The 27,921-nt window shown below is 56.8% G+C and overlaps 1 protein-coding gene across 6 annotated transcripts in view; it reads right to left on the bottom strand.

Annotated features, from left to right (window-relative positions):
* KCNN3 (potassium calcium-activated channel subfamily N member 3) overlaps positions 1–27,921 on the bottom strand; it is a 133,022-nt gene that overhangs the window by 91,676 nt on the left and 13,425 nt on the right. For 5 of the 6 annotated variants that reach the window (XM_038543214.1, XM_038543212.1, XM_038543213.1 and 2 more), the window contains exon 2: positions 5,865–5,960. In XM_038543214.1, coding sequence (XP_038399142.1) covers positions 5,865–5,960 — 96 coding nt within the window. Of the gene's footprint in view, positions 1–5,864; positions 5,961–25,282; positions 25,432–27,921 lie in introns of those variants that run through there. The other variant, XM_038543216.1, reaches the window with a different exon arrangement.

Genomic DNA, 27,921 nt, shown 5'->3' with positions numbered 1-27,921 from the left:
CTTGGAAGACAGATATCCCTTCTTTCTCTTCTTTCTCCACAGCCCCAAATGCTCCGGGCCAGTTTCATCCAAACATACAAGGTCTCTGCTCCCAGTGAACACAGGGCTCAGCTGGAGCCTCATCCCCTGTGACACTTGCCCTGACCCCTGTGGCCACTTCTCAGCCTGGTCCCAGGGCATCAAGGTCAAGGACAAGTGGCCCCCAAGGCAGGGATTGGCCTGAATTATTTCTGGGTCCCCAGTGCCTGACACCAGGTAGTCCTGGAGGGTGCAGTTCAGAGGGACCTAGTTCCCCAGGAGTAGGGAGGGCGAGGCCCAGAGCCAGACTCCGCCTGAGCTGTCCTGTTACTCCCCAGTGGGAAGACACCAGCAACACATTCAGCAGCGGGGCCTCGAGGCATCTGGACAGGAACGCCTCCTGCCCCCAAGATGCCCGCATCCTTGTAGCCGTGTGTTACACACACACATGCTCCAGCCTGTGGCCCATCCCGCTATGGGAGGTGAGCCCTCAGGAACATAATTTATGTCCTAGAGTTTGAAGCCATCTCTCTATCGGCTGAGAACTCACTGGCATTTAATAAAAACACCCACTTATACACACTGAATACATCACAAGTGTCCCAAGTCCTCGGCATCCATGTTTCAGTCCACGTGCTGGGAGGCCCAGATCTCAGTAGCATTGGGAGAAGCCTCCAGAAACCAGCATCAGGTCTCGAGAAGATCAACCCCCACACACAAGAGTGGCTACCTCCCCATTTTTACTTTGAATATGACCAGTCATTGCAAACCCATGAACCATCTCTGAAGCTCCCCTGCACCACTGGGCAGGGTGAACTTTCTGCCCTGTTCTGTGCCCTGCAGCTCCTGCATCCAGGCTTCACCAGGCTCCACTCCTGCCTCCAGAAGGTATGCTGCTCTGGGATGGCACCAGGCTCTGAGCCACAGGCACCTCCTCCCTGGGGCGGGCACGAACACCCCCTCCTGCAGGCTCCTCCCCAGTGAGAGAGCCCCTCCCCCTCCTGCAGGCTCCTGGACCAGAACCTGGCCCATTATTTCCTCTCACTGCCAACTGGCCCCTTCCTGGCAGCTGATGGACACATGCAGTCTCTATAAAAATGGATCAAACACCCCTCCCTTAGCACTGTGTCCTCTCCAGCTGCCACTCTGGCTTCCCTACACTCACAGCCAAACCTCTTAGAAGACTGGCTTGCATTCACTGTCTAGCCTCCTACCACTGCCCTGTGACTGCCATTCCCAGGGGCTGCGCAGATGAGGGGCACATGGACCCTGCCACACCCAATGCAAATGACCAGTGTCCCCAGCACCTTGACCTCCCTGTGGCATAACCAACACTTCCACCTCCTGGGTCTCCTCTGGCCTCCCTGACTGTCCCTTCTCCTGCAGGCGTTGGCCCTGTCTCTCCTCTCACAACCCCCTCTCCTGGCCTCTGCAGCCCCAGCCTGGAGATGGCTAGGTTCCTCCCTGCCCCACCCTGCCAGACTTCAGACTCAGCCGCCTCACACTGACCTGGTTATCACTCCCACTGACCCTCCTTCTGTGGCTTCAATCTGAATGGCAGTCCCAACCCCCAAGCTACCCAAGCAGCAAGGAGACCCCTCCGCTTCTACACACAGGACCTCCATCCTAATAGATGACCAAGTCTGGTCCATTTCACTTGTTCAACATCCCTCGTGCACAGCCCCTCCTGTCCTGGCTCTTGTCTTACCCTCATTCAAAGCATCACCAAGCTTGAAATTCTTCCACAGTTCCCACTGCTGCTGCCCGTACTCCATGGATCCGTGTCCTCTTGCCCAGGACCATGTGCAGAGTGCAGCTGGGACACACTCTGCAAACTCCCAGCTCAGGGTCTTGCTTTCTTTTGAGGTGTCTTAATCACCCTGCCTGCCATGGAACACGTCCTTGGTTAAGCTCAGGTGTTTTGTGTGAATTCTCTAACACACGACAACCCTTTGTGGTAGGGACCATGACCAGCCCCATTTTGCAGGGAGGAAATTGACTAAGGGGGATTAAGTAACTTACTAAAGACCACCAGAGGCACTGAAATGGACAAAGAGCATAATCTGAACCCAAACCCAGCTACCCTGAAGTCCTCATTCTCCACCCCCTGCTATCCTGCCTTCTGGGATGGAACCACAGACATGAGTCAGAGCCACCTTTGCTCAAGAGTGACAACCATGGGGAAGCACAGGTGATTTCGGGTTTCCAGGGCAGAGCACAGGGCTCCCAGGCCAGTTCCGCACACCGTGGACCCCACCACAGGTGTGGCCAGTGCAAGAGCGAGGGACAAGGAGCTCAACCTTGTGTCCTCGTTAGCAGCTTCCAACATGAGGCTCTGCAGCCTAGGGACAGGAGGCCAGCCTGACCACCAGGGTGGGTGGTGACACTAGACTGCACGGTTACTGGGACTCTCCTAGGAAGAACACCATTTTCGAAGTTTTGGTAAATAAATGAAATGTATTGTTTTTGTGTTTTCATTTCTTTCCAGGTCACACTGGTCTGGGGATAACAGATGCCCGAGCCTTTGAAATCTCCATGCTACAAAGACCCAAGCAGGAAAACCTGAGGAGAAATGGGGCAGCCATCTTCAAACGACAGAGGCCGCCTTGTGGGGAGTGTGGGCACCAGGGCTGGGTGGACGTTCTGGGGAGGCCCACTTCCTTTCAGGGGAGGGCAGACTTTCCAAAAACCCATGCTGTTCATCAAAGGAGAGCCCCCCTCGACCCGGGAAGGACCCCCACCTCGACCAAGGGAGGAGCCCCCCTCAACCAGGGGAGGAGCCCCCTTAAGAGGCAGTGGCTCCCTGTCACAGGCAGTGTCCTCAGAGCTACAGGTGATCCAGCACAGGTCACCTCTGGACCTTCCAAGCCTGAGAAGGTGAAGGCACCTCTGGGAGCCTTCCAAGCCTGAGGTCCTACTACAGGAAGCTAGAGTTTGCTGAAGAGCTACCCAATTTCAGGATTCTGCCTCAAGAACATTAGCCATCCAAAATGACAGTAAGAATACTATTCCAGAAGATACCCAGCCTCAGGTGTGTGAGAGTGGGGGGGGGGGCAGATAAGAGGTACAGACACAGTTAATTGGGTCTCTGCTAAAACTGAGCCAAGTCAGTGGTAAGTGCATCCTCCACACAAGACCCTGCCACCAAGCCCATGGAGGAGATGTACCCCACCCCAGTCCCCCCAGATGAGAAGAAGCTGGCTGCCCGGCCCCACCCCTGCAGGTGCCCCAGCACTGCCCTCTAGACACTCGCCAGCAGGTCCCCCAGTTGCTGCAGGCCCAGAACTAAACCAGGAGGTTAGAACTTGGGAAGCTTAGGATCCCCGAGGAACCGAGGCCAAGATCACAGGGCCAAGGAGCAGTCCCAAGTGCTTGGACACTGGACATCTTGAATCAGCACCCTTATATTCAAAATGGGCACCACAGTCCCCTGCTCTCTGTCAGACACTGTGGGTCTGAGGAAATGCAAAGGTTAATGACATTGCCTTCCCTAAGTTTCAGGAGAAAGACACAGAACCAAGAACGGCGGGATCCCTGGGTGGTGCAGTGGTTTGGCGCCTGCCTTTGGCCCGGGGCGCGATTCTGGAGTCCCAGGATCGAATCCCACGTCGGGCTCCCTGCATGGAGCCTGCTTCTCCCTCTGCCTGTGTCTCTGCCTCTCTGTCTCTCTCTGTGTGACTATCATGAATAAATAAATAAAATCTTTAAAAAAAAAAAAAAAACAAGAACGGCAATATAGCTGGGCCGGATACATCCGAGGGACCTGCCTGTAGGAACAAGCCTCCCACACTGACTATGGGGACCTAAGCTGTTCCCACATCCCTCAGGCAGGAGAAGGCCCAGCTCTGGGTGGAAATAACCCTACTGGAAAGGTAAGGGGACAGTGGGAGCCAGGGACCGCTGACTCCCCGCGTGACAGGGCCCCAAGGCCACAAGGCACAGCTCCAACAGGCTGAGGGTGCAGGCAAACCCCAAGCCAGGGCAGGGCAAGGGGGGTCCAGCCTCCTGCAGGACTAGGTGCCCACCTGGTGGACCCGCCTGGTGCACGGATGAGCCCAGCTGGAAGTGAGGGGAGCAAAGGTCACAGGAAGGCCACCAGTTTCCATTTCTCAAACACCTAACCTGGACTCTCAGAGTCTAGCAAAGTGGGTGATGTGACTTCCATCCTTCACATGGAGAAACTGAGCCTGGAGAAGCTGTCACTAACCCAGGGTCATGCAGGCTGAACGGTCTGAGCCAGGACTCGATGCTACTGCTTTCACATAGTTTCTCCAAACTGTGAGTTCCGGGCCATGATGAGTGGCCAAAGGAAGCAGTGTCCTCTGCTACCCGTAACTAGGGCGCCATAGATACTGGGTGTGAGCCGGGCCCAAGGGTGCTGAAGGACATGGTGGCACTGCCCCAGGCTGGGCTGGGCCAGGCCAGGTCCTGCCTTTCCTCTTGGGCTTGGGCAACATCTTCCCCCAGAGCAGGGGCATACATAGCAAATGGGCTCCCTCCAGATGAGGACGTAGGGCATCCCGGGCCCCATGGCTGGTTTGGGGCAGGGTGGGACCTGGCCTGGGGCCTGGATGGTGACTCTTGGCCTCCGTCGGTTCCTAAGCCTGTCCCTCCTGCCCGTGCTGGGTCCTGCCTGGGGCTGGCTGGACAGCAGTCTGGATCAAAAGCCACCAGTTCCACGTAGATCCAGCCCTGTGAAGGAAGCTGTCTGGTAGAGTCTGACACAGCCCTCTGAGCACACATTCTGTCTGAAAGCCTGCAACCCCCGGAGACTAGAGAGTGCTCTGGTCATCAACAGCCTGGAGCCATCCAGGCCCACCCCAGGGCCCCTGACACCTCCACCCCTGCCTCTGAAGCCACCCCACCCAGAAAGCCCCAGAAAGCCCCATAACAACAGAGAGGAGATTAGTGTTTCCGGCTCACAGAGTACTCCCCATCTTGTCCTCCCAGCAAAGGTGCTCCAGACAGAGAAAGGTTGCAGGGCTGGCCAAAGACATGCTGTGGGAAGAGGTCCTGGCTGAGACTCAACCCAGTTTTTCTGACCGAGCTCTGGTCTTTGTCAATGTGTCGCCTGCAGCCCAGATGTGGATCTAGCAGCCCTCCTCCAGCCAAGGGACCGGGATTATATCCAGACTTACATGCATGTGAGGAAAAGCATCTGGAGCAGGTCAGTCGGCAGGGCAGGGCAATGGGGGGACCCCGGTGTCCCAGGAAGAGGATGCAGATCTATGGACTCCTGCCTGCCCTTCCCAGCCCAGAGGGCCCCTGCCCCCGTCCACCAGACTGGAAGGGCACCCAAAATCTCTCTGGGAGCTGAGTCACCTCTGAGCGGAGGAAATGGCAGCCCCCTCGCCCACATCAGACTTGTATTCTACCTAGAAAATGACTCCTTCCCCGCCTTCAGGGTTCAATGGGGGTAAAGTCTACACCACTCAGAACTACAGACTGTTGGTAGGATTTGGTGCATTGTGAGAGTATAGGTGCATGCAAGGGGACACGGGACAGGTCTGCCTCAATGGGGGTCAGTGGCTCAAGCTCTGAAAAGGTCCAGCAAGAGGCAGAAAAAGCAAAGGAACTCCTGAGGCCTTCTCATAGTGCAGGGGTGCTGGGTAAGGATCCTGGCGAGGACTGCCCGCCAAATCACGAAGCCATGTTTGCTTCTGCGACCTCCAAACAAAGAGGCTGTCACAGCCGTTCTAAAGCCACAGGGCAGCCCCAGATCCCCTCTTCATGAGGGTCCAAACTGGAAGGGAAGAGCCATGATCAGACCTCCTGCACACTCATGCAAGCCACCTCCCAGGGGCAGGCATGGGCACTGCACCAGGAGGGGAGGGGCCAGCACCTACCTGGACTTCCCGTGTATGGTAGGCGATGATCAAACCCAGAAGGATGATGGTAGACAGACTGATAAGGCATTTCAGGGCCAAGGAAAACATGGAATCCTGCAGGAGAAACGGAAAGGGAATTAGGACAGCCAGGAATGGGGCCAGCAAGGGGCTCTGCCAAGGGGGAGGGAGACAGGGGCGCAGTTACCAGCCCTCCCTTGGGGTCACCAGCCCTCTTTTGGGCTGGGCCTGGGCCCAAGCAGCCCCCTCAGCCTCTGTTTTCTAGAGTTAAAGCTTATTTGCGTTCCTGGGATGGAGGCTGCTGGGCAGGACACCTCGCATTCGCTCTCCGTGGCTATTTGTTGATGGAGCGTATAGGACTTTGCCTCCGTGCTCATACGTCATATGAACATAATTCCTTTTTGTGCTGCTATTATATGGTTAGGGCATCAGTATCGCACGAGCATGGGCCTGTCTTTCCCTGAACAGACCTGACCCAGCAGATCCTTCCATCTCTGCCAGTGCAGGGTTTTCTTAGGCATGAATTCGAACGTCCTGGCAGGTGCACTCATCCCCCATTTTAGGTCAAGAACAGGGAGGGATCAGGGCAGCAGAAGAGCTGCTGGGGAGCAAGGGGGTCCCCCCTGTGGAGGGAGGGCAGGCGGGGGAGCCCCCAGGGTTCCCTGCATCTTCCAGCCCCAGTGCAGCACAGAGAACCTCCGGGGCTCCTGGCTATGTAACCTTAGGCTGCTTGCTCCACATCTCTCTCTCTCTGCCTCAACTGTCTAATGTGTCCGGGGGAGGGGGTAACACCAGTGCCTGCCTCAGAGGGTTGCCGGGAAAAATCAAGGCCAAGTCCCTAGACCAGGGCTTGGCCATGGGAGGCATGGCTGCTTCCGTCACTCACTTGGCATCCTCTGCAGGTTCAGGGTGTCCAGACCAGGACACGGTGCCCTGCTGGGCGTTTGGAAGCCAGGAAGTTGGGACGACTCAGGGCCCAAGGGAAGATGAGAATGCAGCCTGAACTCCTGAGCACTCACTCCCCAGAGAGGCACGCATACAAGCAACACCCCGTGCTCACGCACTGCTGCTCATAATCACACCTGATTTCTGTAAAGCACCTTATAGCTTACGAGGTTTCACATAGTTGCTCTCATCCACCCTCACAACAGCCCTTGGCCTCTATTCCAACCTCACAGACTTTACGGGACAAGGCTCTGGGGCAGGTGGCCTGTGCCAGAGTTCAAAGCCAAGGTCTCTGACGCGAGCCTTGCCCAGAAGCCCTCAGGCTTGCTCTGCGAAGGTCGTACCCACTTAAGCAGATCTGAATGACAGCTCAGGACAGTAATGGAAAGTATTTCCAAGGCAGGATGCGATGAATTGCCAAGTGACGCCAACAGCAGGGCGGGGGAGGGCTGGATGGAAGGAGTCCCCGAAAGCACTCAGGGCAGAGTGATAGGCGGCTCAGGTCAGAAGGGTTAGGTGGTGGGATCCAGCAAGGCTAGCTCTGGAGTGAGGGGAGGGCTTGGACCTGCAGATACCCGACCCCATGCTCCACCCCCTACCCCCCCCCCCAGGTGGAGACAAGGAAGAGCCTCTCCCTGGGGTCTGTCAATCCAACATTCATTTATATGATACAATTCCTGGGCGAGGTCCCCTTTGTGCCAGACAAAATTGTGCTGGGGCCCAAGGGGCAATGGATGAAATTGTTTTCATGAAGTTTCAAGCCCTTCTCACTGCTTGAGCACCAATGGATGTGCTAGAGCTACAGGATGTTTGGAGAGTGCCCTGCTTGCCAGGAGCTTCCCACCTGGCTCACGCACAAGCCCCAACTCTGTGGCCCGTGTGCGGATTCATCCAAGGCAGGGAGGGAGGTCTCCATTCTGCACACAACAGTCTATACCTGAGCCAGCTTTTGCTGAGCCTCCATAGTCCACCAGGTGATGAAGCGCAGCCTGTGGTTGCTGGCCCCACACACACGTGTGGAGGTGTCCAGAGCTCTGGCTGTGGGCACGGAGCACACAGAGCAGACATGCAGACTTCATGCAGGTTCTGTCTTTCGAAGCACAACTGCGTGCCTGAGACACCACCTGACCTAGAGGTTTGACCGACAGAGGGCTGAAGACAGCAAGCTCTGAACTCACACTATCTCAGAACAAGACAAACCTCCCTCCAGGAGCCAATGGGGACAGCTCACACTGTTCTTGAGGCAGAAATGACCCTAACTTCTCCCGCCAAAGGAGCTGAAGGCATCTGGGGAGCATCACACATCCCCTGGGAAGGGCTTGGGATCAGCTACACATTTCAACCTCTAATTTGTTTCTTTTGGCAGAAATGAACTAAAATCAGAATCCAAGTCTATTTCCAACATTTTAGAGGAAGAGGTAAAGGGAAAGGGGCCAGGTGCTGTCTCCCCTCCTTTGAGCCTCTTCCTTTTGTTCTAAAACTCAAAGCTTTTACATAAGAGGCAACTTCCACCTGCTTCTTGGTTTGGGTCAGCTCCAGCCCACAGGGAGACAAGCTCTGCCCTGGAGCAGCAGGACCCTTGCCTCCTTGCAGACTTCCTTGCATTCTACTACGTGTCAATGAAAAATAAACCATTAACAATTTTTAAGAGCTGGAAAACACATCACAAGTCTGGCTGGGCTAGAAATGTTTTCTATTTGTTAAAATGTTGAATTATCATCTTTTCTTTGCTGCCTCAGCTCCAAAGAAGCTTGAAATTGAGATGGTTCATCTGGGGAACAGAAGCCCACTAATTAGATGCCAAACACCACATGGGGGTACCTGCCACCTTGCTCTGCCCCCAGGCTCCCATCCGAAGGGCCAGAGGGGCAGAAAGACTGGGGGGGGGGGGGTTCCAGTCAAAGGATCAACAACAGAGTAGTGACCTTAATATGCAGGAATGCTTAGGAACTACATCCCCGCAGATGAGTCATTTTTAAAAGCCATTTATTCCTAAATGCCCAACACTATGAGAGTGCTTAAGTAAATTTGAGAATAGCCAGTGATGGAGCACTAGGCAGCCACTTAAAACCATTTCTGTAGAGAATACGTGAAGAGAAAAGACTCATGATATATCAACTGAAATGCCCAGACACCAAAGCTGCATATACAGTATTTCCAATTATTTTTAAATGTTGTACTTTTTTAACATAAAAAAGACTGAGAATATAGTATCACACTATTTAAAGCGTCCTAGCACACAACCTGCAGCATGTGGCTGTATAACCAGCCAGGGAAAGCTGTAGCCCCACAGACACTACGTGACACTGTGCTACATCCAAGCTCTGTGTACAACAGGTGCTTCATAGGTGCTTCTTGAAATTACTTAATAACAAATTGCTTTTACCCAATGTTTATTGAGTACCGACTGTGTACCAGGTCCCAGACGAGGCTTCTCACATGCTCATCCTACATACAAGTCCACAATGTCTCCATTTTACTGATAAAGAAGCCAAGAATCAGAGAGACAAAGTGACTTTTCCAAGTCACACAGCTAACCCTGATTTCAGCTATATACCAGAATTTTCCTATATGCCATTCCTCCCCCGCTGACTGAGACTGTACAGTCATCCTGGCAGAGGTGGCCACAGCCGTCCCCTGGGGCTGACCTCTCAGGGTCAACATCCACCTGTACTACAGCACCACATAGGGGCCTGCCGTGTAAGGTGGGCATCGTTGAGCCACTTTTACAGAGGAGGAAGCAGAAGATCCATGACGTTACCCAATCCAGCAAGGCAGGACTCGAGAACCCAGGATTACTCCAGATCCCGAGCCGCAGTCATGCACCAGCACCCCTGCCCACCCTGCCCTGCTGTGAGGACTCAGGGCCACAGGTATGTCCTCCCCTGAGGCTGTACTTCCCCGAGGCTGTGTGGAGCACGGAGAAGTGTGTTCCCTGCTTCTGCATCAGACTCGTAGCTTCCAAAGATAGGCCTGACTTGTAATGATTACGGTAGATCTTCCCAGAGATGCCCAAGTCCAAAACGTGTTTGGCTCATTGGGACATTAGGCCTGTGGGGATGAAGAGAAGCTTAACCAAGGTAGGGGTGTGTGGGTGCCCCCCAACCAAGCAATGCCCCCCAGGTGTGTACCTGCACACATGCATGCACCTGTGCTCCATTCGTGGTCTCCGCCACGGGCCTGAACTCCTGGGAGGGAAGAGACGATGTTACCCAAAGTCTTCATTTCCTGAACTAAGATCTGCATGTTGTGCATGCAATCTGGGACATCATAGATTTAGAAATGTTTTCTATCGGATAAGGTCAACTTTTCCTTATTTCATGGAGAGGCTCCAAACTTGGCTGATATTCAGCCTCAGCCTAATCCTCCAGCTCCAGAATGGCCATCCTAACCAGACGCTTGCTAATGGACTCCACACAGGAAGGAGGCCTTCCTTGGTGCTGCTTTCTGCCCCCACCGCACCCCCGACTCTCCCGTGCTTCCCATACCAGTGGTTTAAGGTTGCAGCAATTTACAAAGATGCTCCCCAGACATTTCAGAAAAGCACCTGTGGCTGCCCTCAGTGGGCCATTCATTCACTGACCCATTCACCCTATGCGTGTTTACTGCACACATAGCCATGGCCAGGCCCTGTGCCGAGTACTCATGCAATACCAAGGATTCCTCACCTCCTCCACCTCCCCAACCCCCCACCCCGCCTGCTGAGCCTGAATCCCACCAGGCAGATGAAGGGGCAGGTGAGTAGGGCCTGGAGAAGCTGGGCTGGGATGGTCAGAGATGGCTAAGAAGCCCAGTGGAGAGAGAAGGCCTATAGGCAGCCCTTAGGTGACCAGGCATGATGTGTACCAGAGGAGGGGCTCCTGACCATCCATCCCAAATGTGAGATAGGGATGCAGACAGCACCTCTCCCTAGACAAGTTCCTGCTCCACTCACTGCCCCACTGAGCCTGCGGTGTGTGAGGCATATTCTCAGCACAGAGTGAGGCTAAGTGGCCACCCTCCTCTCTGGCCCAAATGCCGGCAGGGACACCATGAGAGCTACCTGACAGGGGCCAGGAGCAGGGCCCTGACCTATGCCCATGGGAAGACAGCCACTCACCCCTTCCCCAGTCTCTGGGTACTGAGCTGGGAGCTCTGATTCTGACCTGGGTGCTCTGCAGGGTGGCCTTACATGGAGCAGCAGACCTCCCCACCTCGCCAGGGCAGCCGCACCTCTGCCAGGATGGCCAGCTCCCACCACCAAGGGTGCCAGATCTGCCCACTATGTGCACTGGCTCAAGTGCCATGGTGGAAGCCCCAGAAGGACAGGGGTTTCCAATCCTTCCACTTCCACATCCCCGTGCATAGGGTGTCATCAGGCACATAGTAGGTCAATAAATACTAGTTAAATGTTACCTATTTGAATGCAGTTGGTGCGTTTTTGAGAAGTGTGACGCAGGTGGACACTTCCATCTTGACTTTCCAGATGTGGAAACTAGAGGCGTAGAGTGAAGGCAGCGGCCGACACGGACTGTGTGCTCACTGCGGCCAGGCACTGTGGCCACTGCTTTCAACCCTCCCAGCCACCCCATGGGGCCTGGGGATGCTCAGTCACGTGCCCACCAATCCTGAGCGATGAGAAGCCAGGGACTGGATTCCAGGCCTCAAAGGGAGCTGGACCCACAGGTCTGTGCTCCCTCCACCCAGTGGGTCTCAGGCCAGCCTCCCCAGTGGGACCAATCCCCTGTATCACCTGCCCCCTGACAAGGCTCCCATCATGTCACTGCTGAAGCTCTGTCACTGGCACCACAGACCAGAAAGAGCCTCAGGTCAGGGCTGGGGTCTGTATCATCCCCACACATGCGCAGCCAGGGCCAGGCCCACTGTGGGGAGGGCAGGCGGGGATGTGTGTGGAATGAAGGAATCCAGTGGTCTCCCCCCCCCCAAAAAAAAACCCATCAAGCTAAATTGGCCTGGGGCATTTCTCTGTGGCCTCCCCTTTGTCATTCCCAGAAGGAGACAGAACCTGATGTCTGAGGGACACCACACAGTTAATAACAAGGACACTCGGGTCTAAGCAGAGGGGACCATGTGATGCTCAGTGAAGCTGGCGTGACGGCCAGGACACCAATTAGGAGGACACAACCCACCGCAAGCCCTGGATCTCCTGCTGCCTGATGCCCCAAGGAAGTAAAAAAGGTCATTGAGGAGACTGTGGTACCAAAATATCAAGTCAGATAGGCCACCCCCAAGGCCACACATGTAATTCCAATTAAGGAGATGGTTTCCTTTACAAGGTCTGAGCAGAGGGGAGCTGGCACATCATGAATTCTCGACTACGTGCTTATTTATAGTTTACTTTCCTGCCTCACTTCAACATTGGCAAAGACTCCCTGCAATTCAATCAGTTTTTATTACATGCCTGCCACGTGGCAGGTAGGATAGGCACGATGAGGTCTTTCAGACGGCGGTTTGCTGTTTGCCCTCCCACAGCACCAGAAGCTGGCCCACCAAGGACTCTTCTGGACGTGAAGGAAGCACTTTACAAACGTGCGCTGGGGGAGCGGGTGTGAGAAGGCCTCTGGCTCGAGGTCCACGCCATGAATCCAGGGGCGTCTGTCCCCCAAGCCCAGCAGGTGGCTGGCGGTGCGAGGGAAGCCGGCCAGGCACCTCCAGCCCAGGCCATTCCAGAACGGAGGGACCTCGGCCCCACTCCAGAACAGTTCAGTCGGCATCTGCGGGGAGGCGCGGGCACCGAGGTTTTAAATACTTTAGAGACTCTGATGTGCAGACGGGGATGGGGACTGCTGCTCCAGGCTCACAAGAAAATCCTGGAAAGCTGGGATCACCACCACAGCCTCTGAGAGCCACTGTCAAACAGGCAATCATGCACCTTTGTGGAGCCCCAGAATCTCAGCGTGAAAAGGGAATGAGTTAAATACCCCATGACTCTGTGAGAGTCCTCGCATGCAGTCACCCAGTCTGCTTGATTACCTCCAGGGACAGGGAACTCCCTTCCTATCAAGACAGCCCATCTCTACTTTGGAAGGCCCTGACTTTCTCAAAGACCTGGATTCGCTTTCTTGGGTGTGCAGCACACAGTAAAGCTAAACAAACACATGCTTCTGTGAAGCCTCACTGTGACATGTGGCATCGGAGACGCTGGTGCCAGAGTCCTTGATCAGTGAGACACTCCCCGAGACAAACACTCACAGCAGCACAGAACGCCAGGCCTGGAGGTCTCCTGAGATCAGCTAGCCACACATGCTAGGCTATGTGTGAGGACACAGAGGCCCAGTGAGGCTGCTTAGCACCTGCCCAGACCAGCCTCAGTCAAAACAAAGCTTCAAACCTGAGCGCTGGGGCATTCCCACCACCCTGTCTTCCCTGTTTGTGTGTTCTCCATATGCCCAGATCTGGTAGTTTTACCCTTGGAGAGATGTAACTTGGCATCTCCTGAGGTGCAGAGAAGCCCATGCTGGTTCCAGAGATTTCAGGTAGGGCCTGCAGACCATCCCCGCCCCTCACCCCTCACCCTCCCCTTCCCTTCCCTCTTGGGCCCACAGCCCCATCTCTGCTACCCCGACAGGGACAGGATGGCAGAAGCAATGCAAGGACATCCGTACTTCCAGCCTCAACAGAGACTCCACTGTGGGGTTCTCAGCCCACCCCAGCCTGGTGCCCAGAGCCAGGCCCCTTTCTCTCCCTGCACAGGGCAACATCGTCCCCTGAGCCTGGCAATGTTGGGCCAAATGAAAATCTTAGGATGCCCAAGAATCCCATATGGTGGGAAAACTACAGCCAGGCTGGCTCCACAGGTGTCCCCGAGGCTGACCAGAGCCTCCCAGACGTCCCTGGAAGGGCCAGCTAGCCCCATGCACCTGCCTTCCTGGCAAGGAGATGAGGCCCAGAGAGGGGCTGTGTCCTTGCATCCTGCTCCAGGCCATACAGCAGCAGTACATGAGGCCAACCCTGCCCTGAGTCCCCCATCCCTGTCCTGGCCGCCTATCAGGACAGGCTGCCCCTGTGCCACTCCACCAGGTCTGGGGCCTGGGCCCTTCCTCCATGGCTCAGGGCAACGCAGGGGACACAGTCCGAACGTACTGTAGGTTCTCCATCTTATTTTTGCTCAAAAGTATCAGAGCTCAAACCTAAACAAAGGGAAATGTTCTGGAAAAATAACCCATGGGCAGAGAAGAGCAGGCACTTGGGGGCAGCCCAGCCCTGGAAGGGCTGCCGTGTGGAGACCCAGCTCCGTGGCCTCCTCACCTTTGGCACCGGCCCCTCAACCATGTGCAAGTGCGGGGCCACATCAGGGGAAGTGGTGCCGACCATGAATACGTCCTTTCCTGACCTCCTCCCTCCCAACTCTGGCACCGAACCATGGCTGCAGGTGCCGGCCTTCCAGCAGCAGCACCCCAGAGCCACGTCCCAGCCCCTGTCTGAGCAAGGTCCCGGGCTGCCTGTCCATGAGGAGCATCAAGCCTCAGGCATGGCCTGAGGGTCCCCGGGGTGCAGCCCCGCCTCATGCAGCGTGGACAGAACTCGTCCACATCAGTCCCAATTCCACCAGGAGTTTATTCTACCTGCTTCTTTCCTGTAAGTATATGACGTGGCCCCAACCTTACGGCAGGTGCTCACCCCCAAGTGCGTTCACATCGGAGCTGCTCCAAGGCAGGACCCCATGGCTCTGATAGGATGCTCCTCTGGGAACAGACAGCCTCCAGATGCAAAGCCCACCAGGATTTCCTGAGACCTGTGGCCTCTCACACCCATTTTCACCCATTTTCATGTAGGATCTCAAGCCTCACAAGGAACTCCTGTCCCCATTTGACAAATAAGGAAACTGAGGCATGGAATGACTGTACAATTTGGTGAGGTCACAAGGTAAGTGGAGGCCCATGCCCCGTGCTCCCCAACATGCAGGCCCTCCCCCTGAGTCCCACTTGTCCCCAGCCGGCCACAGGGAAGCCAGGCCAAAGCCCAGAGCAGGCCAGCCCTGCTCCATCCCTGTTGCTAACGTTCACCAGCACAGAGGAAGCATCCTCTCTTGCTTCCAGAGCTCCTGTGAGGAAGACCAGACAGTGGACACGGACATGCTCTACCACTGGGTCCAGGATTCTAAAGGGGTGGCCGTGCCCCCCAGTGGCCCTGGAGGCCAGTGTACACTTGCTGCCTGGCATAACTATCAATATGAATAGTAACTACTCCACAGAGTTTCCTGGTCTAGACTGTGAATTGTACCATTTCACTACATACGTACAGAGCATCTGCAGCCAGAGGGTCTAAGAGGCCAGAGGGCCCAGCCCTGCCCGTCTGCCCCACACACCCCAGTGTCCACACCCACCACCAGCAATGGGAGGGCAGGCTTCCTGGTGGCCATGAGCAGACCCCTGGCCACGGTTCCTGCTCCCAGGCTCGTGGACAGACATCATCTTCTAGACAAGCCTCATGAGTGGACCCGGCGCTCATGAGTGCAGTGCCTGTGTTCAGAGTGATTCTCCATCATGCTTTCCTGTTATGTCTGTCGTGGATAATCACATGCCTCTCCTGCCTTCCCTTGCCAACCTTCTCAGCACAGAAGAGGCCATGGTGATGGAGAGGCCCAAATATCAGAATATATTTGCTACCGGATCACTGTGTCCCGGATATTAGCTGAGGGTCTTCCTGTTTACAAAGCATTTCTGGGAGATAGGGATAGGCATTCCCATCTCACAGATAGGAAAACTGAGACTTGGGGTACTCCCACAATGACCCAGGGTCACACAGCTCAGGACCCCAAATCTTCTAACACCGTCCTGCCAAAGCATTGTCTTCTTCACAGACCTGTGAATGTGACCCCTGAAAGTGACCTCAGGTTTTGGGGCAGAACAGAAGGGACAGCCTCTGAGGCCTGCCATGGACTCAGTCCACGAAGAGTCAGCCTATACCTGACCCTTTCCCAGGAACCCCCAGGAGAGCACAGGAAGGATGTGTCCTCCTGACCCTGGGGCTCAGGCTGCCTGAGTCCATGGCAGGAGGAGACCCAGAAGCCCTGTGCTGGCAAGGCCACCACAGGACCCCTAGGGCCCCATCTGGGTGAGACAGGGACACCTGCCACCCAAGGAGCTCATGCCCCAGCTCTACTGTGCCCTGCGCTGGACATAGAACCTTAGCTCAGAGCCAATCACCAAGATCCTCCCTTAGCAGCAAAAAAAAAAAAAAAAAAATCTTCCCGTAGCCCCAAGCCTCACCACATAGATGGGACACAAGGCACTGGGGGACACAGCTTGCCAGGGCAGAGCCCACCTTCACGCCATGGGGGCCTCACTGGCCATGGCTGGAGCTGCAGCAGGGAGCCAGGTGCTGGGGTGCTGGCTGCCTCCCCTCTGCTGTGTCCCCTCTCCTGCCCCGCCTCGTGCTCCTCACCCACATAGCTTCCTTCCTGCACCACAGGTACCTCCTTGTTTCCCAAGAACAGGGCTGGCAATAGCTGAGATCCCGCAGCCTCTGAACTCCATGGGTAGTCACCCCAGACTCCAGGCTACTCTGTTCAGGGTCTGGATTCTCCTTGTGTCTCTGTCCCCATTACCTGGTACTCGACAAGTACATGGTGAACAAACAAATGGGTAGGTTCGCCCTCTGGGCAGTGAACTGCACAGAGGGTGCGTGGGCAGGTGGGCAGTGCCACCATCACCTTCCTCATCCCACCGACTTGTTTCCTTGCTTAGAACACATTGTTTAAGCCTTTACATATAACAGCTGTGAGCAAAGACTAGGAAAACAGAAATCCCAAGCAGCCCCCACCAGGCTCCCCACCCTGGAGAAGCTCTGGGACCCAGCACCAAGGCCGACAAGGCAGTGGGAGAAGTGGTGCTCATGGAGGAGAGCCTGTCCCTCCCACCCCTAGCCATTCCCTGCAGGTGCCAGAGGCTGGGGTGGGGTGGGGGGTGCCAGGCTCTTGAGCACCCAGCACAGACAGTGGCACCCCGAACCTGAACCCCATTAGCACAGAGAAGCAGCAGGTCCACACCTCCAGGCAGCCACTCCACTTTAGCTGTTTGTGTCACTTGGGGTCAGGGAGACAGGGGGCCCCAGGAGACTTGTCTCCCTGATGGGGCCCGGCTGGCCTTGGGCTGTGGGGAGCCAGGTGGGCGTTCCTGCAGGGCTGGAGGAGGCCAGGCAGCCTGAGCCCCAGGGTCAGGAGGACACATCCTTCCTGAGGAACTCACCCTGCTCCCTCCAGCTGCCACCAGCTGTGAACGTGGGGGGATAGCTGGAGACACGGGTCAGGTGGCCAGAGGTGCACAAACAAGTAGGGAATAGAGGGTGTGGGGGCCTCACGGAGCGGTGGTCTCAGGTCTGGAGGACGTCAGTGCTATGGTCTGCCCATCAGATGCGCCCAGATTAGTGCAATCAGCCAGCTGTGGGTCCGAACATGGACCTTCACCCTGCACTCCTGAAAGCCATGTGGATTCCACCCCAGGTCACAGAAGGTGCAAAGTGTGCCTCCCAATGGCCTAAATCCCCCTGGGGCTCCAGGGTCTGCAGGATTGAGCCGGACCCCCAAGCAAGGCACCTGCTCACCACCCAACCCCGCTCACAGCACAGCCCTCCCGGCCCGACGTTCCGCAGGCAGCATACCAGACCCATCTGTGGGCCTGTGGCTGCCAGTAGCCCCCACAGTGGCCCTCTGCTTCCTCCACTGGGAGCTGGAGCAGAGTGGCAGCCCCCCAGGAGAGCATCAGAGTGCAGTCTGTTTACCAGGCTCTGAGCTCCTGGAGTGTAGGAACCAGGTCATCCTGGGGCTTCTCCTCAACCCTTAGCACCTAGCAAGCTGCCCCATATGTGAGAAAAACCTCCATTAATGCGCGTAGAGTTGATAGTCATGGAGACCTGAGTAGCCCCTGGGCAGCATGGGAAGGGCTTCTTTCCGTTCCTAACAGAGCTGCCCACCTACAGAAGGGCCTGTAGCCTCAGGACACCCTTCAACCCCCAATTTTCTTTCTCCCCTCCCTTCCTCCCCCAACATGAGGGTGACGGGGTCTTGGGCCACAGCCAAGGGTCAGTGTGGTGGGGTCTGTGTGGGGAACATGGCAGCAGAGGCCCCGCAGACGTGGGCAGTGCCTCTGGTCAATGTAGGTGCAGGTCACAGAACGGCGACAGCAACACAGCCGGGCTGGCCACTGAGCTCACCTACCCGTGAAATGAGCCCATCCACACATGGCCGCTGCCAGCAAGGAAGTGCAATTAGCAGCCCTGGGGAAGCAGGGTGATGCATTGCCCACCGCCCCCACCCCATCCAAGGCTCTGCGTGTGCACTTGCAAGATGAGCAGCTCCCATGACGGGAAGGAGCAGTGAGTCCCCAGAAGACCCCCACGCTCTCAGAGATGTGGTTTTATAGACCATTTCCCTTCAAAATTTCTTTTCCCCACCCAGAGTATGAATAGGATATCACACCTGACCGTCGCCAGCTGGTAGGGAGCAAGGTGCCCCATGGGCAAGAGGGTCCCAGGACCTAACCCGCGGGGGGGAAGGATGCACACAAAGTGGGCAGTCCACACATGGGTGACCGAGGGCTGGCCCAGACCTCAAGAATGTTCCACGGAGGGTCACTGGGCTCAGCCAGGCTCAGCTGTCACCTGCAAGGCCAAGGGGTCCTGGCCACATGCCCGGGGCAGACCCACAGCAGACAAAGCAGTCCTGGCCACCCCGAGAGCATTTGCAGGGCCCTGGCTACCAGAGGAAGTGTTTGGGCTGATGGAGAACAGAAGCAGACAGGACTCGGAGCGGGGAGCTGTCTGGAGCTGCCTCACAGACCTGTCGGTGGCCACCTGCTCCTGCCAGCACCGGCAGAGGCTGTGGAGGGCTCCTTGGTAGTCGGGGGTTTCTAGACGCAGCTTAAGAACCGAGCAGGACCAGCATTAGAAACTGTACTTCCCTGTTTGGTTTATCTATTTGTCTCTTGTAATTTATCTAGTATTTCCCAAAAGGTCACTGGGTGGCGATTTCAATATTGTAAAATTTGTAGAGATGCTCTAAAAGAAATGTACAAATTCCACAGGTTTACACTGGCTTAAAGGTAATATATTTTATTAAAGGCATCTGTTCTGAGTACACTTTGGGTAGGATTTGGTGACCGGCTGGTTAGAGATCCAAAGAGCCTGTGCTATTAGAAGATCCACCGTGTTTCGGGGGCAGTAAAAAGAAGTCAAAGACGTTTGCCCAGGAAGGATTTGTGGATGGAGGAGAAAGTGGAAAAGTGGTGTATGACTCACAGAAAGCTACGCAGCCCCCTGCCTGGAGCGGGGACCCCCTTCTTGTTTCCCCTCATTGCACCCATCTGCTAAATCTAATCTCTGCCATTCAAGGAAAATGAGCAAGGAGCGACTGCCTGAGGGAGAAGACCCCAGCCTGGCGGCAGAACCCTCTCCTCCTGCAGGTCAGCCCAGCCGACGCACGACCTCCACCGGACGGCTCAGGTCTGCAGAGCCTCAAGCCGCCCAGACCCTTCCGGCACTGTGTCCCCATGGACACCCTGCCCAAGTCCCCGAGAGCAGGCCACCAAATCGAGCCCAGGTCCCCCCTTCATCCCACAGACCCGTGATGGCGGCTCCAAACTGTGCTGATCATCGGTGTCCCCTGGGGAGTTTCTAAAGACCCTGACACCCGGGTGGCCCATGGGCCTTTGACAGCAGGGGGCAGGAGCCAGGAGCCAGGTGGAAGCAGCTTAGAGATCCCCAGGTGATCCCAAAATGTAGCAAAGTTTGGGAATCACCGAGGTATGTGCTATTGTGACCAAGGAAACCGATCCTCAGAGCAGCCAAGTCCTTGCCTCTAGTCATACTGCACAGAAGCCATGGGGTCAGCATCCCGGTCCATACCTGTGAGTCCCAGAAAAATCTTTTTGATCTACCAGGTCTTGCTCTCCCACTTGGCCCCCACCCCTCCCACCTATCCAAGCACCCCCAGACAAGAACCCTGTGAGCTTGGCGCCTTCCTCCTCTGATGACCCCGTTTCAGTTCTCTCCAGAACAAAGCCCTGGCATGAGAGGACCCTGAGAGCATGGTGAGGCACAAGGGAAACATTCAGAAGTCCACATGTGGCAGTGAGTGCCTTCCCCTCTCTGATCCCCAGACCTCCTATCCTTGGGTCTGAGAAAGTGTGGGTGTGGGAACACACAGGGAGCCTGGCCAGGCTGGAGATGTCAGTGGGCTCGTCTCCTAGCTTCTGAAATCACAGCCACACCTGCCACACCTGCCCATCCCAACCACGACCCCTGGAGCAGGACCAGTACCCCACCCAGGACCACCCCTCGAGGAGGACAGGATGGAGCTGACAATATCTGGAGTCACCCTGCCATCTGGAAGCCCCCCACCCCTGCCCCAACCCACTGACCTGCAGCCCATACTGGTGTCTTCCCAGGTGCCACACAGAATCTGGCCTGGGGGATGGTCAGGGCCACCCCTCTGTGAGCCTTCCTGCCCTCCCGTAATTACTTTGTTCCTGGTCCACACCTCCCTCCTCACACACCATCTGCTCTCACCCCTGTTACCACAAGACCCTTGAGCTAAGGGCCTGGGTTGGTGTCAGCAGAGGCACAAAGCATGGTGGTCAGGAGGTCTGGCTTAACCCCACCTGGCTACTCAGGGGCAGGGACACCAAGCCTGCACTCACAGATGTATACTTTTGAGCACTGGCCTCACAAAGTGCCATGAACATGGAATGAGATGCGTGTGTCAAGTGGCTCAGCACGGGGCCTGCCCTTGGGGGCGGGGGGCTCAGTAACCAACAGCCCTGCATGCTGCTCCATCTGAACCATCCACAGCCCCCGTGAGTCCTGGCCCTCAGCGCAGCCCCCGATCTCCAGGAGGAACTCCACTGAAGGCCTACCCACCTGCAGTCCTGGTGGTCCGCTCAGCCTCCATGGGGTTGGATGCCTCCCCCAGAGCTGGGCTCGCCCCTGCAGCCACCATGCAGCCCATCCCCCCTTGTATAGAGACGCGTCCCCAGCTTTCCAGGCATCAGGCCTCACACTCCCTTCTCTCACCTCAGCCCCCATGAGGTCGGAAGCTCTCAGCAGGTGAGAGACCAGGGAGGCAGGGAGGGACCTGCAGAGCGTGGGGCCTGCTTGGCAGCCAGAGGCTGAGATCCTGGCAAGCAATGCCTGGAGTGGGCAGAGGGCAGCCGGGGAGGCCACACTTCCTGTGGCACCTAAGGACATTCCAGATGGCGCCCCATAAGACAGACACGCTCTCAAGCGCCATGGCCATTGAGGACTCCCAGTTCCACCTGTGAGGTCAGCTCCCAGCCGAAGGCAGCTCTCAGCCAAGGGCAGGGGTCAGACAGTAGGCCAGCAAGGCTGGCCAGGAGAGAGGAGGCACCCCACACACTCCTCCAGGCACCCCAGGATGAACCCTGGGGACTGCACAGGTTTGCGTGATCCATGCGTTATTAAACTAACGTGTTCTGACAAGACTTCATAAAGCAATTTTTCTCCCTTTAATGGAGAGTAAGACCCAAGAGGAGAGACATCTCCTGTCCTTTCCTCATTCAACACAAAGATAGTCCCAGAATGTTGGGTCAGGGACTGTGCAGGTGACAGGACCCTGGGACGTGTTGTGTGGGGGTAGTTGGCTGAGGTGGGGAGAGCCTGGTAGCAGGCAGGCCAGTCCCTAGGGGTCAGTGGAGGCAGAGGCTGCAGGCAGGACACCTTCAGGGCACTCTGGGTCCCTGGCTGGCGGGTCCGAGGTCCTCTGTCCACGCTTGTAGCTTCTCATATTGTTCGAAGTGTTCTCACCTCCCCCACCTTGGCCCCACAATAAGCCAGTCCCGTCGGAAGGCAATATCCTTAGCCTCATTCTAGAGATGAGGCCCAGGATCCCTGGGTGGCGCAGCGGTTTGGCGCCTGCCTTTGGCTCAGGGCGCGATCCTGGAGACCCGGGATCGAATCCCACATCGGGCTCCTGGTGCATGGAGCCTGCTTCTCCCTCTGCCTATGTCTCTGCCTCTCTCTCTCTCTCTCTCTGTGACTATCGTAAATAAATAAAAATTTAAAAAAAAATAGAGATGAGGCCCCAGGGCAGAGGGCAGCAGCTGCCCACGGGGCATCAAGCATGGGCCCTCACATGCCTTCCACCACGGCGCAGTCAGGGCGGGCAGGCAAACAGCTCTCCGTGCCCAGGGCAGGCATCATGGGTCAGCCCCGGCACTGTCCCCACTCTCCCCATCAGGCCCAGACTGTACCTGGGAATCCTCCTGGTGGTCAGAACCAGCTGTTCAGGGTTGACACACACCCAGACAAAAACTGCCTGCTCCTTCTGGCATTGCGCCCTGCCAACACCCCACATCCCACTGACGCCACCGTGTGCCCCTAGCTTCCAGGAAGGGCCCCAGGGCTCCCCAGGGCTCAGCCCAGCCACATGCCAGCCCGCCCCTGGTTGGAAGCAGACGCACCTGCCTTGGGGAGCAGATCACAAGAGGGACGCCACCCCCAGACTTCCCAAGGTCTCTGCTCCCCTGCCTGTGGGGGTCCCCACCCAGGTACACTGAGGCCTGTGCTGACAAGCACTCATCCCTTCACAGACAGCCGACCACAGGTGTCTGGCTCCAGAGCAGACCTGGACCTTGCTGCCCTCAGGCAAAGAGCCCTCCAAGGGGTCAGGTGGGAAGGGGGCCCAAAATGCCATCCTGGGCACAGAGCCTCACCGAGCCCCGGGTACACTGCCCGCCTTGGCCGCTGCTGAGCCTTCCAGCCCAGAGAGAGATGCTCCCACAATCCTCCATGTGGGCCCTCCCACAACCTGCTTCAATCTCAGTAATAAAACCCTGAAAATGCTCGTTTTGATCCTCATGCACATCCTTGCCATGCAACATGGAGAAATGTGAATCACAGTCCATCTCGTACCATGCATCCTGGGGAGCCCCCCACACCAGCCTCCCAGGCCAAGGGCTTTCCTTCTGGAAGGGGAGGGCCAGTCTGCCAACGCAGGACATGCCCTCTTCCTGCCCACATCCTAAGGGCCTGGCCAGGCCTCCACAGCCACTGCCCACATGCCTCATCCCTACCCTGCCCTCTTTCCCCTTCCCTGCAGGGGTCTCCAGGCCCCAGACCCCCAGGCGCCGCAAGCCTGAAATGTCCTTCCCCACATCCCCTGCTGCCTCTGCTATGGGAAAGACCTCTCCACACCCCAGGCCCAGGGTTAGCGCCTCCTCAGGAGAATCTTATCTCAGACTTACTGAGAAGAGCTGCTGTAGGCTGATAATGAGAAGCAGACTGACTTTTTTACTCAGTTGTATTTATTTTTCTACACTCTCTGCATACAACGTGCCCCTTGTGTCGCCCCCAAGCAGACCACAGCCCCACCCCACCCCGGGCACCCCTGCCTGCAGATAGCAGCTACCTCTCCACATACAGCCAGGCACCGGGTGGACAGGCGGCCGAGGAGGGCTTGCCAGGCCACAGACCTGAGAGGAAGCCCAGCTCTCTGCAGAGAGCCCTTCGGGGCAATTCTCCCCTCAGCTTACTGTGCTTACAGAGGAGAGATGCGTGTAAGTTAGGTGCTCTGCTGTCCCTAGTGCTGCCTATCTATCTAGACCCGTCGCGGAGCCATGAGGCAGGCACCACAGCAGCCCCCAGCCCCAGCCCCAACCCCACAACTGCCCACACACATGGCTACTGAGGCAGATACCCTCATTGCCTACCCTGTGCCCTGGGCTTGCCTTGCCCACCTGCCTCCCCTCTTTCATCCCTTCACAGACATTTGCCCAGAGCCCCTCAGTGCCTGGCACTGGGGGGACCCACACCTCTCACCTCATAAGAGACACTGCCCTTCAGGGAACCCAGGCACCTGCCCAGATCCTCCTGATAGAAAGGGGCAGAGCCAGCGGGAATATAGGTCATGGATCCCAAATCCAGGCCTCCTGCCCCTCTGGAGCCTGAGCTGAGCCAACCTCTGGACCGAGGCTGGGCTGCCACACTGCCCTCACTCCTGAGAGTGCGCTGGGTGTCCTGGGGACCTAGGAAGGGTCAGTCAGTCATGTGAACACACTAGCAGAAGACTCTAGTGTGGCCGGACACCCACAGGGCATTCTCCTGGGAGCCCGAGCCCCTCAAAGCCAACACATCCATGCCCAAACTCAGTATCGCCACCACTTCCCAATCTCTGTCTCTTCAAAAGGCAGCAGGGCCCTGCCCCAGTCACCCCCCACCCCCCAGCCGTTCTCATCAGGAAAATATACTGCTCATTGGGGGAGTGAAGAACAGCTCACCTATGTTCTCATTAACTCCCTCACACAGCCCCCCTGTGAGCCAAGCATCCGACCGCAGTTCACACACAGAGACTGAGCTTCAGGGGGACTGGCGGCTGGCCCACCAGCACCAGAGCCGGCTCTGTCACACAGCCTGCTGGGACTCCTCCCAGTCTCTGCACACCAGCAGGAGAGGGGTGACCCCGTCCTGAGGGGCCCTGAGCTGGCGTGGCCACTCTCTGGGTCAGGCAGGCTGCGGGGGCCTCACAGCTCCTCCAAGAAAGGGCCAGGCTTTGGGCAGAGCAAGGAGGGAGTCAGACCACAGGCCCAGCCTCAACCCTCACACACAGCCTGGCTACCCAGGGCAGACACGACTGGCGCCCACCCCACCCCTCCCTCCACCCCTTCTCTGGCACTACCACAATACCCTTCCAGCCAGCCTCCCTGCCTCAACCTCCCCACAACTTGGCCCCTGCAGTGGCCTGACCACTGCACTGCTCACAGGCCTCCCATCACTCTCTGTGTCCTTATACCCAAATGCCAACTCTTGCCCTGCCTGGCAAGGACCCCATGACCATCTTGTGTTCTCAACACTTCCAGGAAAGCCTTTCTCCTCCATCTCTCCCTGAGAACACCTGGCACTGTTCAACCTTGGGCCTTGGCCAGACACTCCTTTCAGCTTGGAACACTCCTCTCTTTTGCCTCACAAAGCCCTACCATCCTTCATGGCCCAGTGCAACCTCCTCCCAGTGTTACCTCCTCCGAGAAGCCTCCAGACATGAAGAGTCACAGGCGTGCCCTCAACACCATGCTGCACCTGCCCCAGGCTGCTTCACCTCAGGACAGGTGGCAGCCTGACCCCTCTCTACCATGAATTGTCCACCTCCATGCCCCCTAATTCCAGGCCAGCGCCTAGCAGAGAAGGGGCATCAGCGAACACCTGCCCAACAGAGTATCCTCAGAGCCTCAGCACCCTGGTGTAGACCCTTCGCCAACAGTGGGTCCTGTCATCCCCAGGGCCAGTCTTGAGCTCAGAACAAACACTGAGTTCCTGAGGTGGCCACTGAGGAACTCTGGCCCACTCACCCCAGATGGATCTTAGCAATGCCCAGGCTGGCACACTCAGCTGTTCCCCCTGCCAGGAAACAGGGGGGGTCCACACCCACTGCTGCTCACCCAGCTCTGTCCCCACTCACACAGCAGAATGAACAGCCCTGCATTGTCCTAAAAATTCCATCTCCCCCAAATGGAGACCAGCTCTACCTGTTCCCGGAGACACAGCTTAAGAGGCCAGATGGGACAGATCTGGGAGGGCACCAGGTGGGTGACCTTGCAGGGGCAGAGGGCATCCTGGGCTCTCCCTCCCCCAGAAGTCTCATCAGGGCTGCAATAGAAAGTCTAGGATCCCACTGGCTGTCACTGTCAGCAGGGCACAGCCCCCTGGGCAGCCCCCAGGCCTTGAGTGGCTGCAGAGATGGTGCCACACATCATGGATCACCAATGACTGACAGACCAACCAGCCCAGCAGGGAGGCAGACACAGACCAGAGAAACAAGGAAATGTCCAAGTCCAATCTTGACCTAGGCCTTGCACTCCTGGCCCAGAGCCTGGTGACAAGGGCTGCTCCTGAGCAAAGCGGGGGAGCTGGGCTGAGAAAGCACTGACCAGCTCTTACTTACCCGAGAGCCTGTGACAGTGAGTCCTCCAGCGCAGGGTCTCCCAACCTCAGGGACATTGGGGGCCAGGTGATTCTTCACACTGGGAACGCCCTGCGGGCTGTGTACCAGCACCAGCACCCCCCTCCACAACATCGGCCTCCTGTGAGGACCAGCAATGTGGGTGGGCATCGCTAAGTGCCCCTCTGTGGACCAGAGTCCCCCCAGCTGAGAAGCCCTGATCTAGAGGCACAGAGTCAGGTCCCCGGTGTCACGGTGCGGGGATCCCCATGTTCTCTCTCCCCCTTTCTTGCACCACATCAGATGGCCTCCTCTGCTCCATCCCCTCCCTGCGCACAGGCCCTCCTTGGGCCCACGGACAAAGAAGGGGAATCCACAGGTGCCATGAGCCAGCTGACTAAGTGTCCAGTCACTGGGCCAAGCCCCTGCATTAACACCAATTCGCAAAACTGCACAGCAGGCACCACCACACCCTTCACCAGACGGGCAAATGGGCTCAAACATTAAATCACCAAAGTGCCATGGCCAGTGGGGGTCAACGTGCAGATCTGGCCTGCGGGCCTGGGCTGTCAGAACCAGGGGCCATGGTCCACAGGTCCCGAGACATGTGCCCTCCAGGCCCAGGAACCAACATCAGGAGACAGATGGAGCCCCTCATCATGGGCCCTTTCCTGCCTCCCCTCCTGGCCATGAGGGGCCAGGCGTGACTGCTGAGCCCTGGACCCTCAGCTATGCAGCGGGCGAGCATGAGGCTGGCAGGACCTGGGGAGCTGGCACCGCCTCCCCTTGCTCCTGCCCCACACCCAGCATGGACGTGCTGGGAAATTAGGAACACAGGTCTCTAGGGTTTTGTATTGTTTCGGTAACTGCTCATAAAGTCAGGCCTCCCAGTCATGCTGGGGAGCTTTCAACCCTCATTCATCCACCTGCTCTGGAGTCAGCCTGGAGCAGGAAAACCTGACCCTAAAATGTGGCTCTGACCCAGAAAGACCTCGGCAACCTCCAGTGGCTTCGGAGTAATGAGCCTGGTGGTGTTGGAGGCAGAGATGCCACAAACTGTCCTCTAGAATGGGGGCGGTGGGGGCGGGGGGGGCAATCCATCAGGGCAGGGGCCTGGGCAGAGCCTCCCATGCCCCAGGCACTGTCCGCTGACCTCCCACTGTCCCTGGGGCACATGCTACCCCCCAACACACCTCCACCACAGTCCAACCCCGAATTCCACCTTCCCCCCAGAACTATCTCTCCCACAGTCTTCTCCATGCTGGGTAATGGAAACCCCATCCTTGTACTCACTCGGCATCCTCCCAACTCCTGTCTTCCCTCCCCACCTCCCCAGCACTACCACCCCACACCTGTCTGCCAGGGATGACGTCCTCCCTAGTATCCCAAGTATCTAACCACTTGTCACTGTCCCACCATGCCACCCCAGGCCCAACCACCCGGCCCTCACCTGGCCGGTCAGCTTACTGAGGCTCCTTGGCCCCAACACTCCTTCCCAACTCTGCAGCCAGAGAGGTCCTATTAAAACCTAAGTTGCGGGGATCCCTGGGTGGCTCAGTGGTTTAACGCCTGCCTTTGGCCTAGGGCATGATCCTGGTGTCCCAGGATCGAGTCCCACATCGGGCTCCCTGCATGGAGCCTGCTTCTGCCTCTCTCTCTCTGTGTGTGTGCGTGTGTGTGTGTGTGTGTGTCTATCATGAATAAATAAATTTAAAAAAAATAAATAAAGACAGCACAAAATAAGAAAATACTTCATTAAAAAATAAAAAATAAAAAATAAAACCTAAGTTGCTGGGGGATCCCTGGGTGGCTCAACGGTTGAGTGCCTGCCTTCAGCCCAGGGTGTGATCCTGGAGTCAGGGGATCGAGTCCTGCGTCAGGCTCCCTGCACGGAGCCTGCTTCTGCCTCTGCCTGTGTCTCTGCCTCTCTCTCTTTCTCTGTCTCTATGAATAAATAAAATCTTTAAAAAATAAATAAAACTTAAGTTAGACCTTGTGACTCCCCTCAGAGGCCTCCAACTGCTTCATCCAGTAAAAGCCGGATTCCTCAAACACCCCACAGAGCCCACAGTGCCTTCCATGCACCCTCAGTGAGTTGGCCTTACAGACCCTTACAGTCTGAGACCTCATTGCCCAATACAGTGGGCACTGGCTACGTGACCACTGGCCCTGCAATGTAGACAGTACAACAGGATTTTTACATGTATTTCATTTCCAATAATTTAC

This window comes from Canis lupus, chromosome 7 (genome assembly GCF_011100685.1).
Source record: "Canis lupus familiaris isolate Mischka breed German Shepherd chromosome 7, alternate assembly UU_Cfam_GSD_1.0, whole genome shotgun sequence".
Classification (NCBI taxonomy): domain Eukaryota; kingdom Metazoa; phylum Chordata; class Mammalia; order Carnivora; family Canidae; genus Canis; species Canis lupus.
This window is presented reverse-complemented; position numbering and strand designations above follow the sequence as displayed.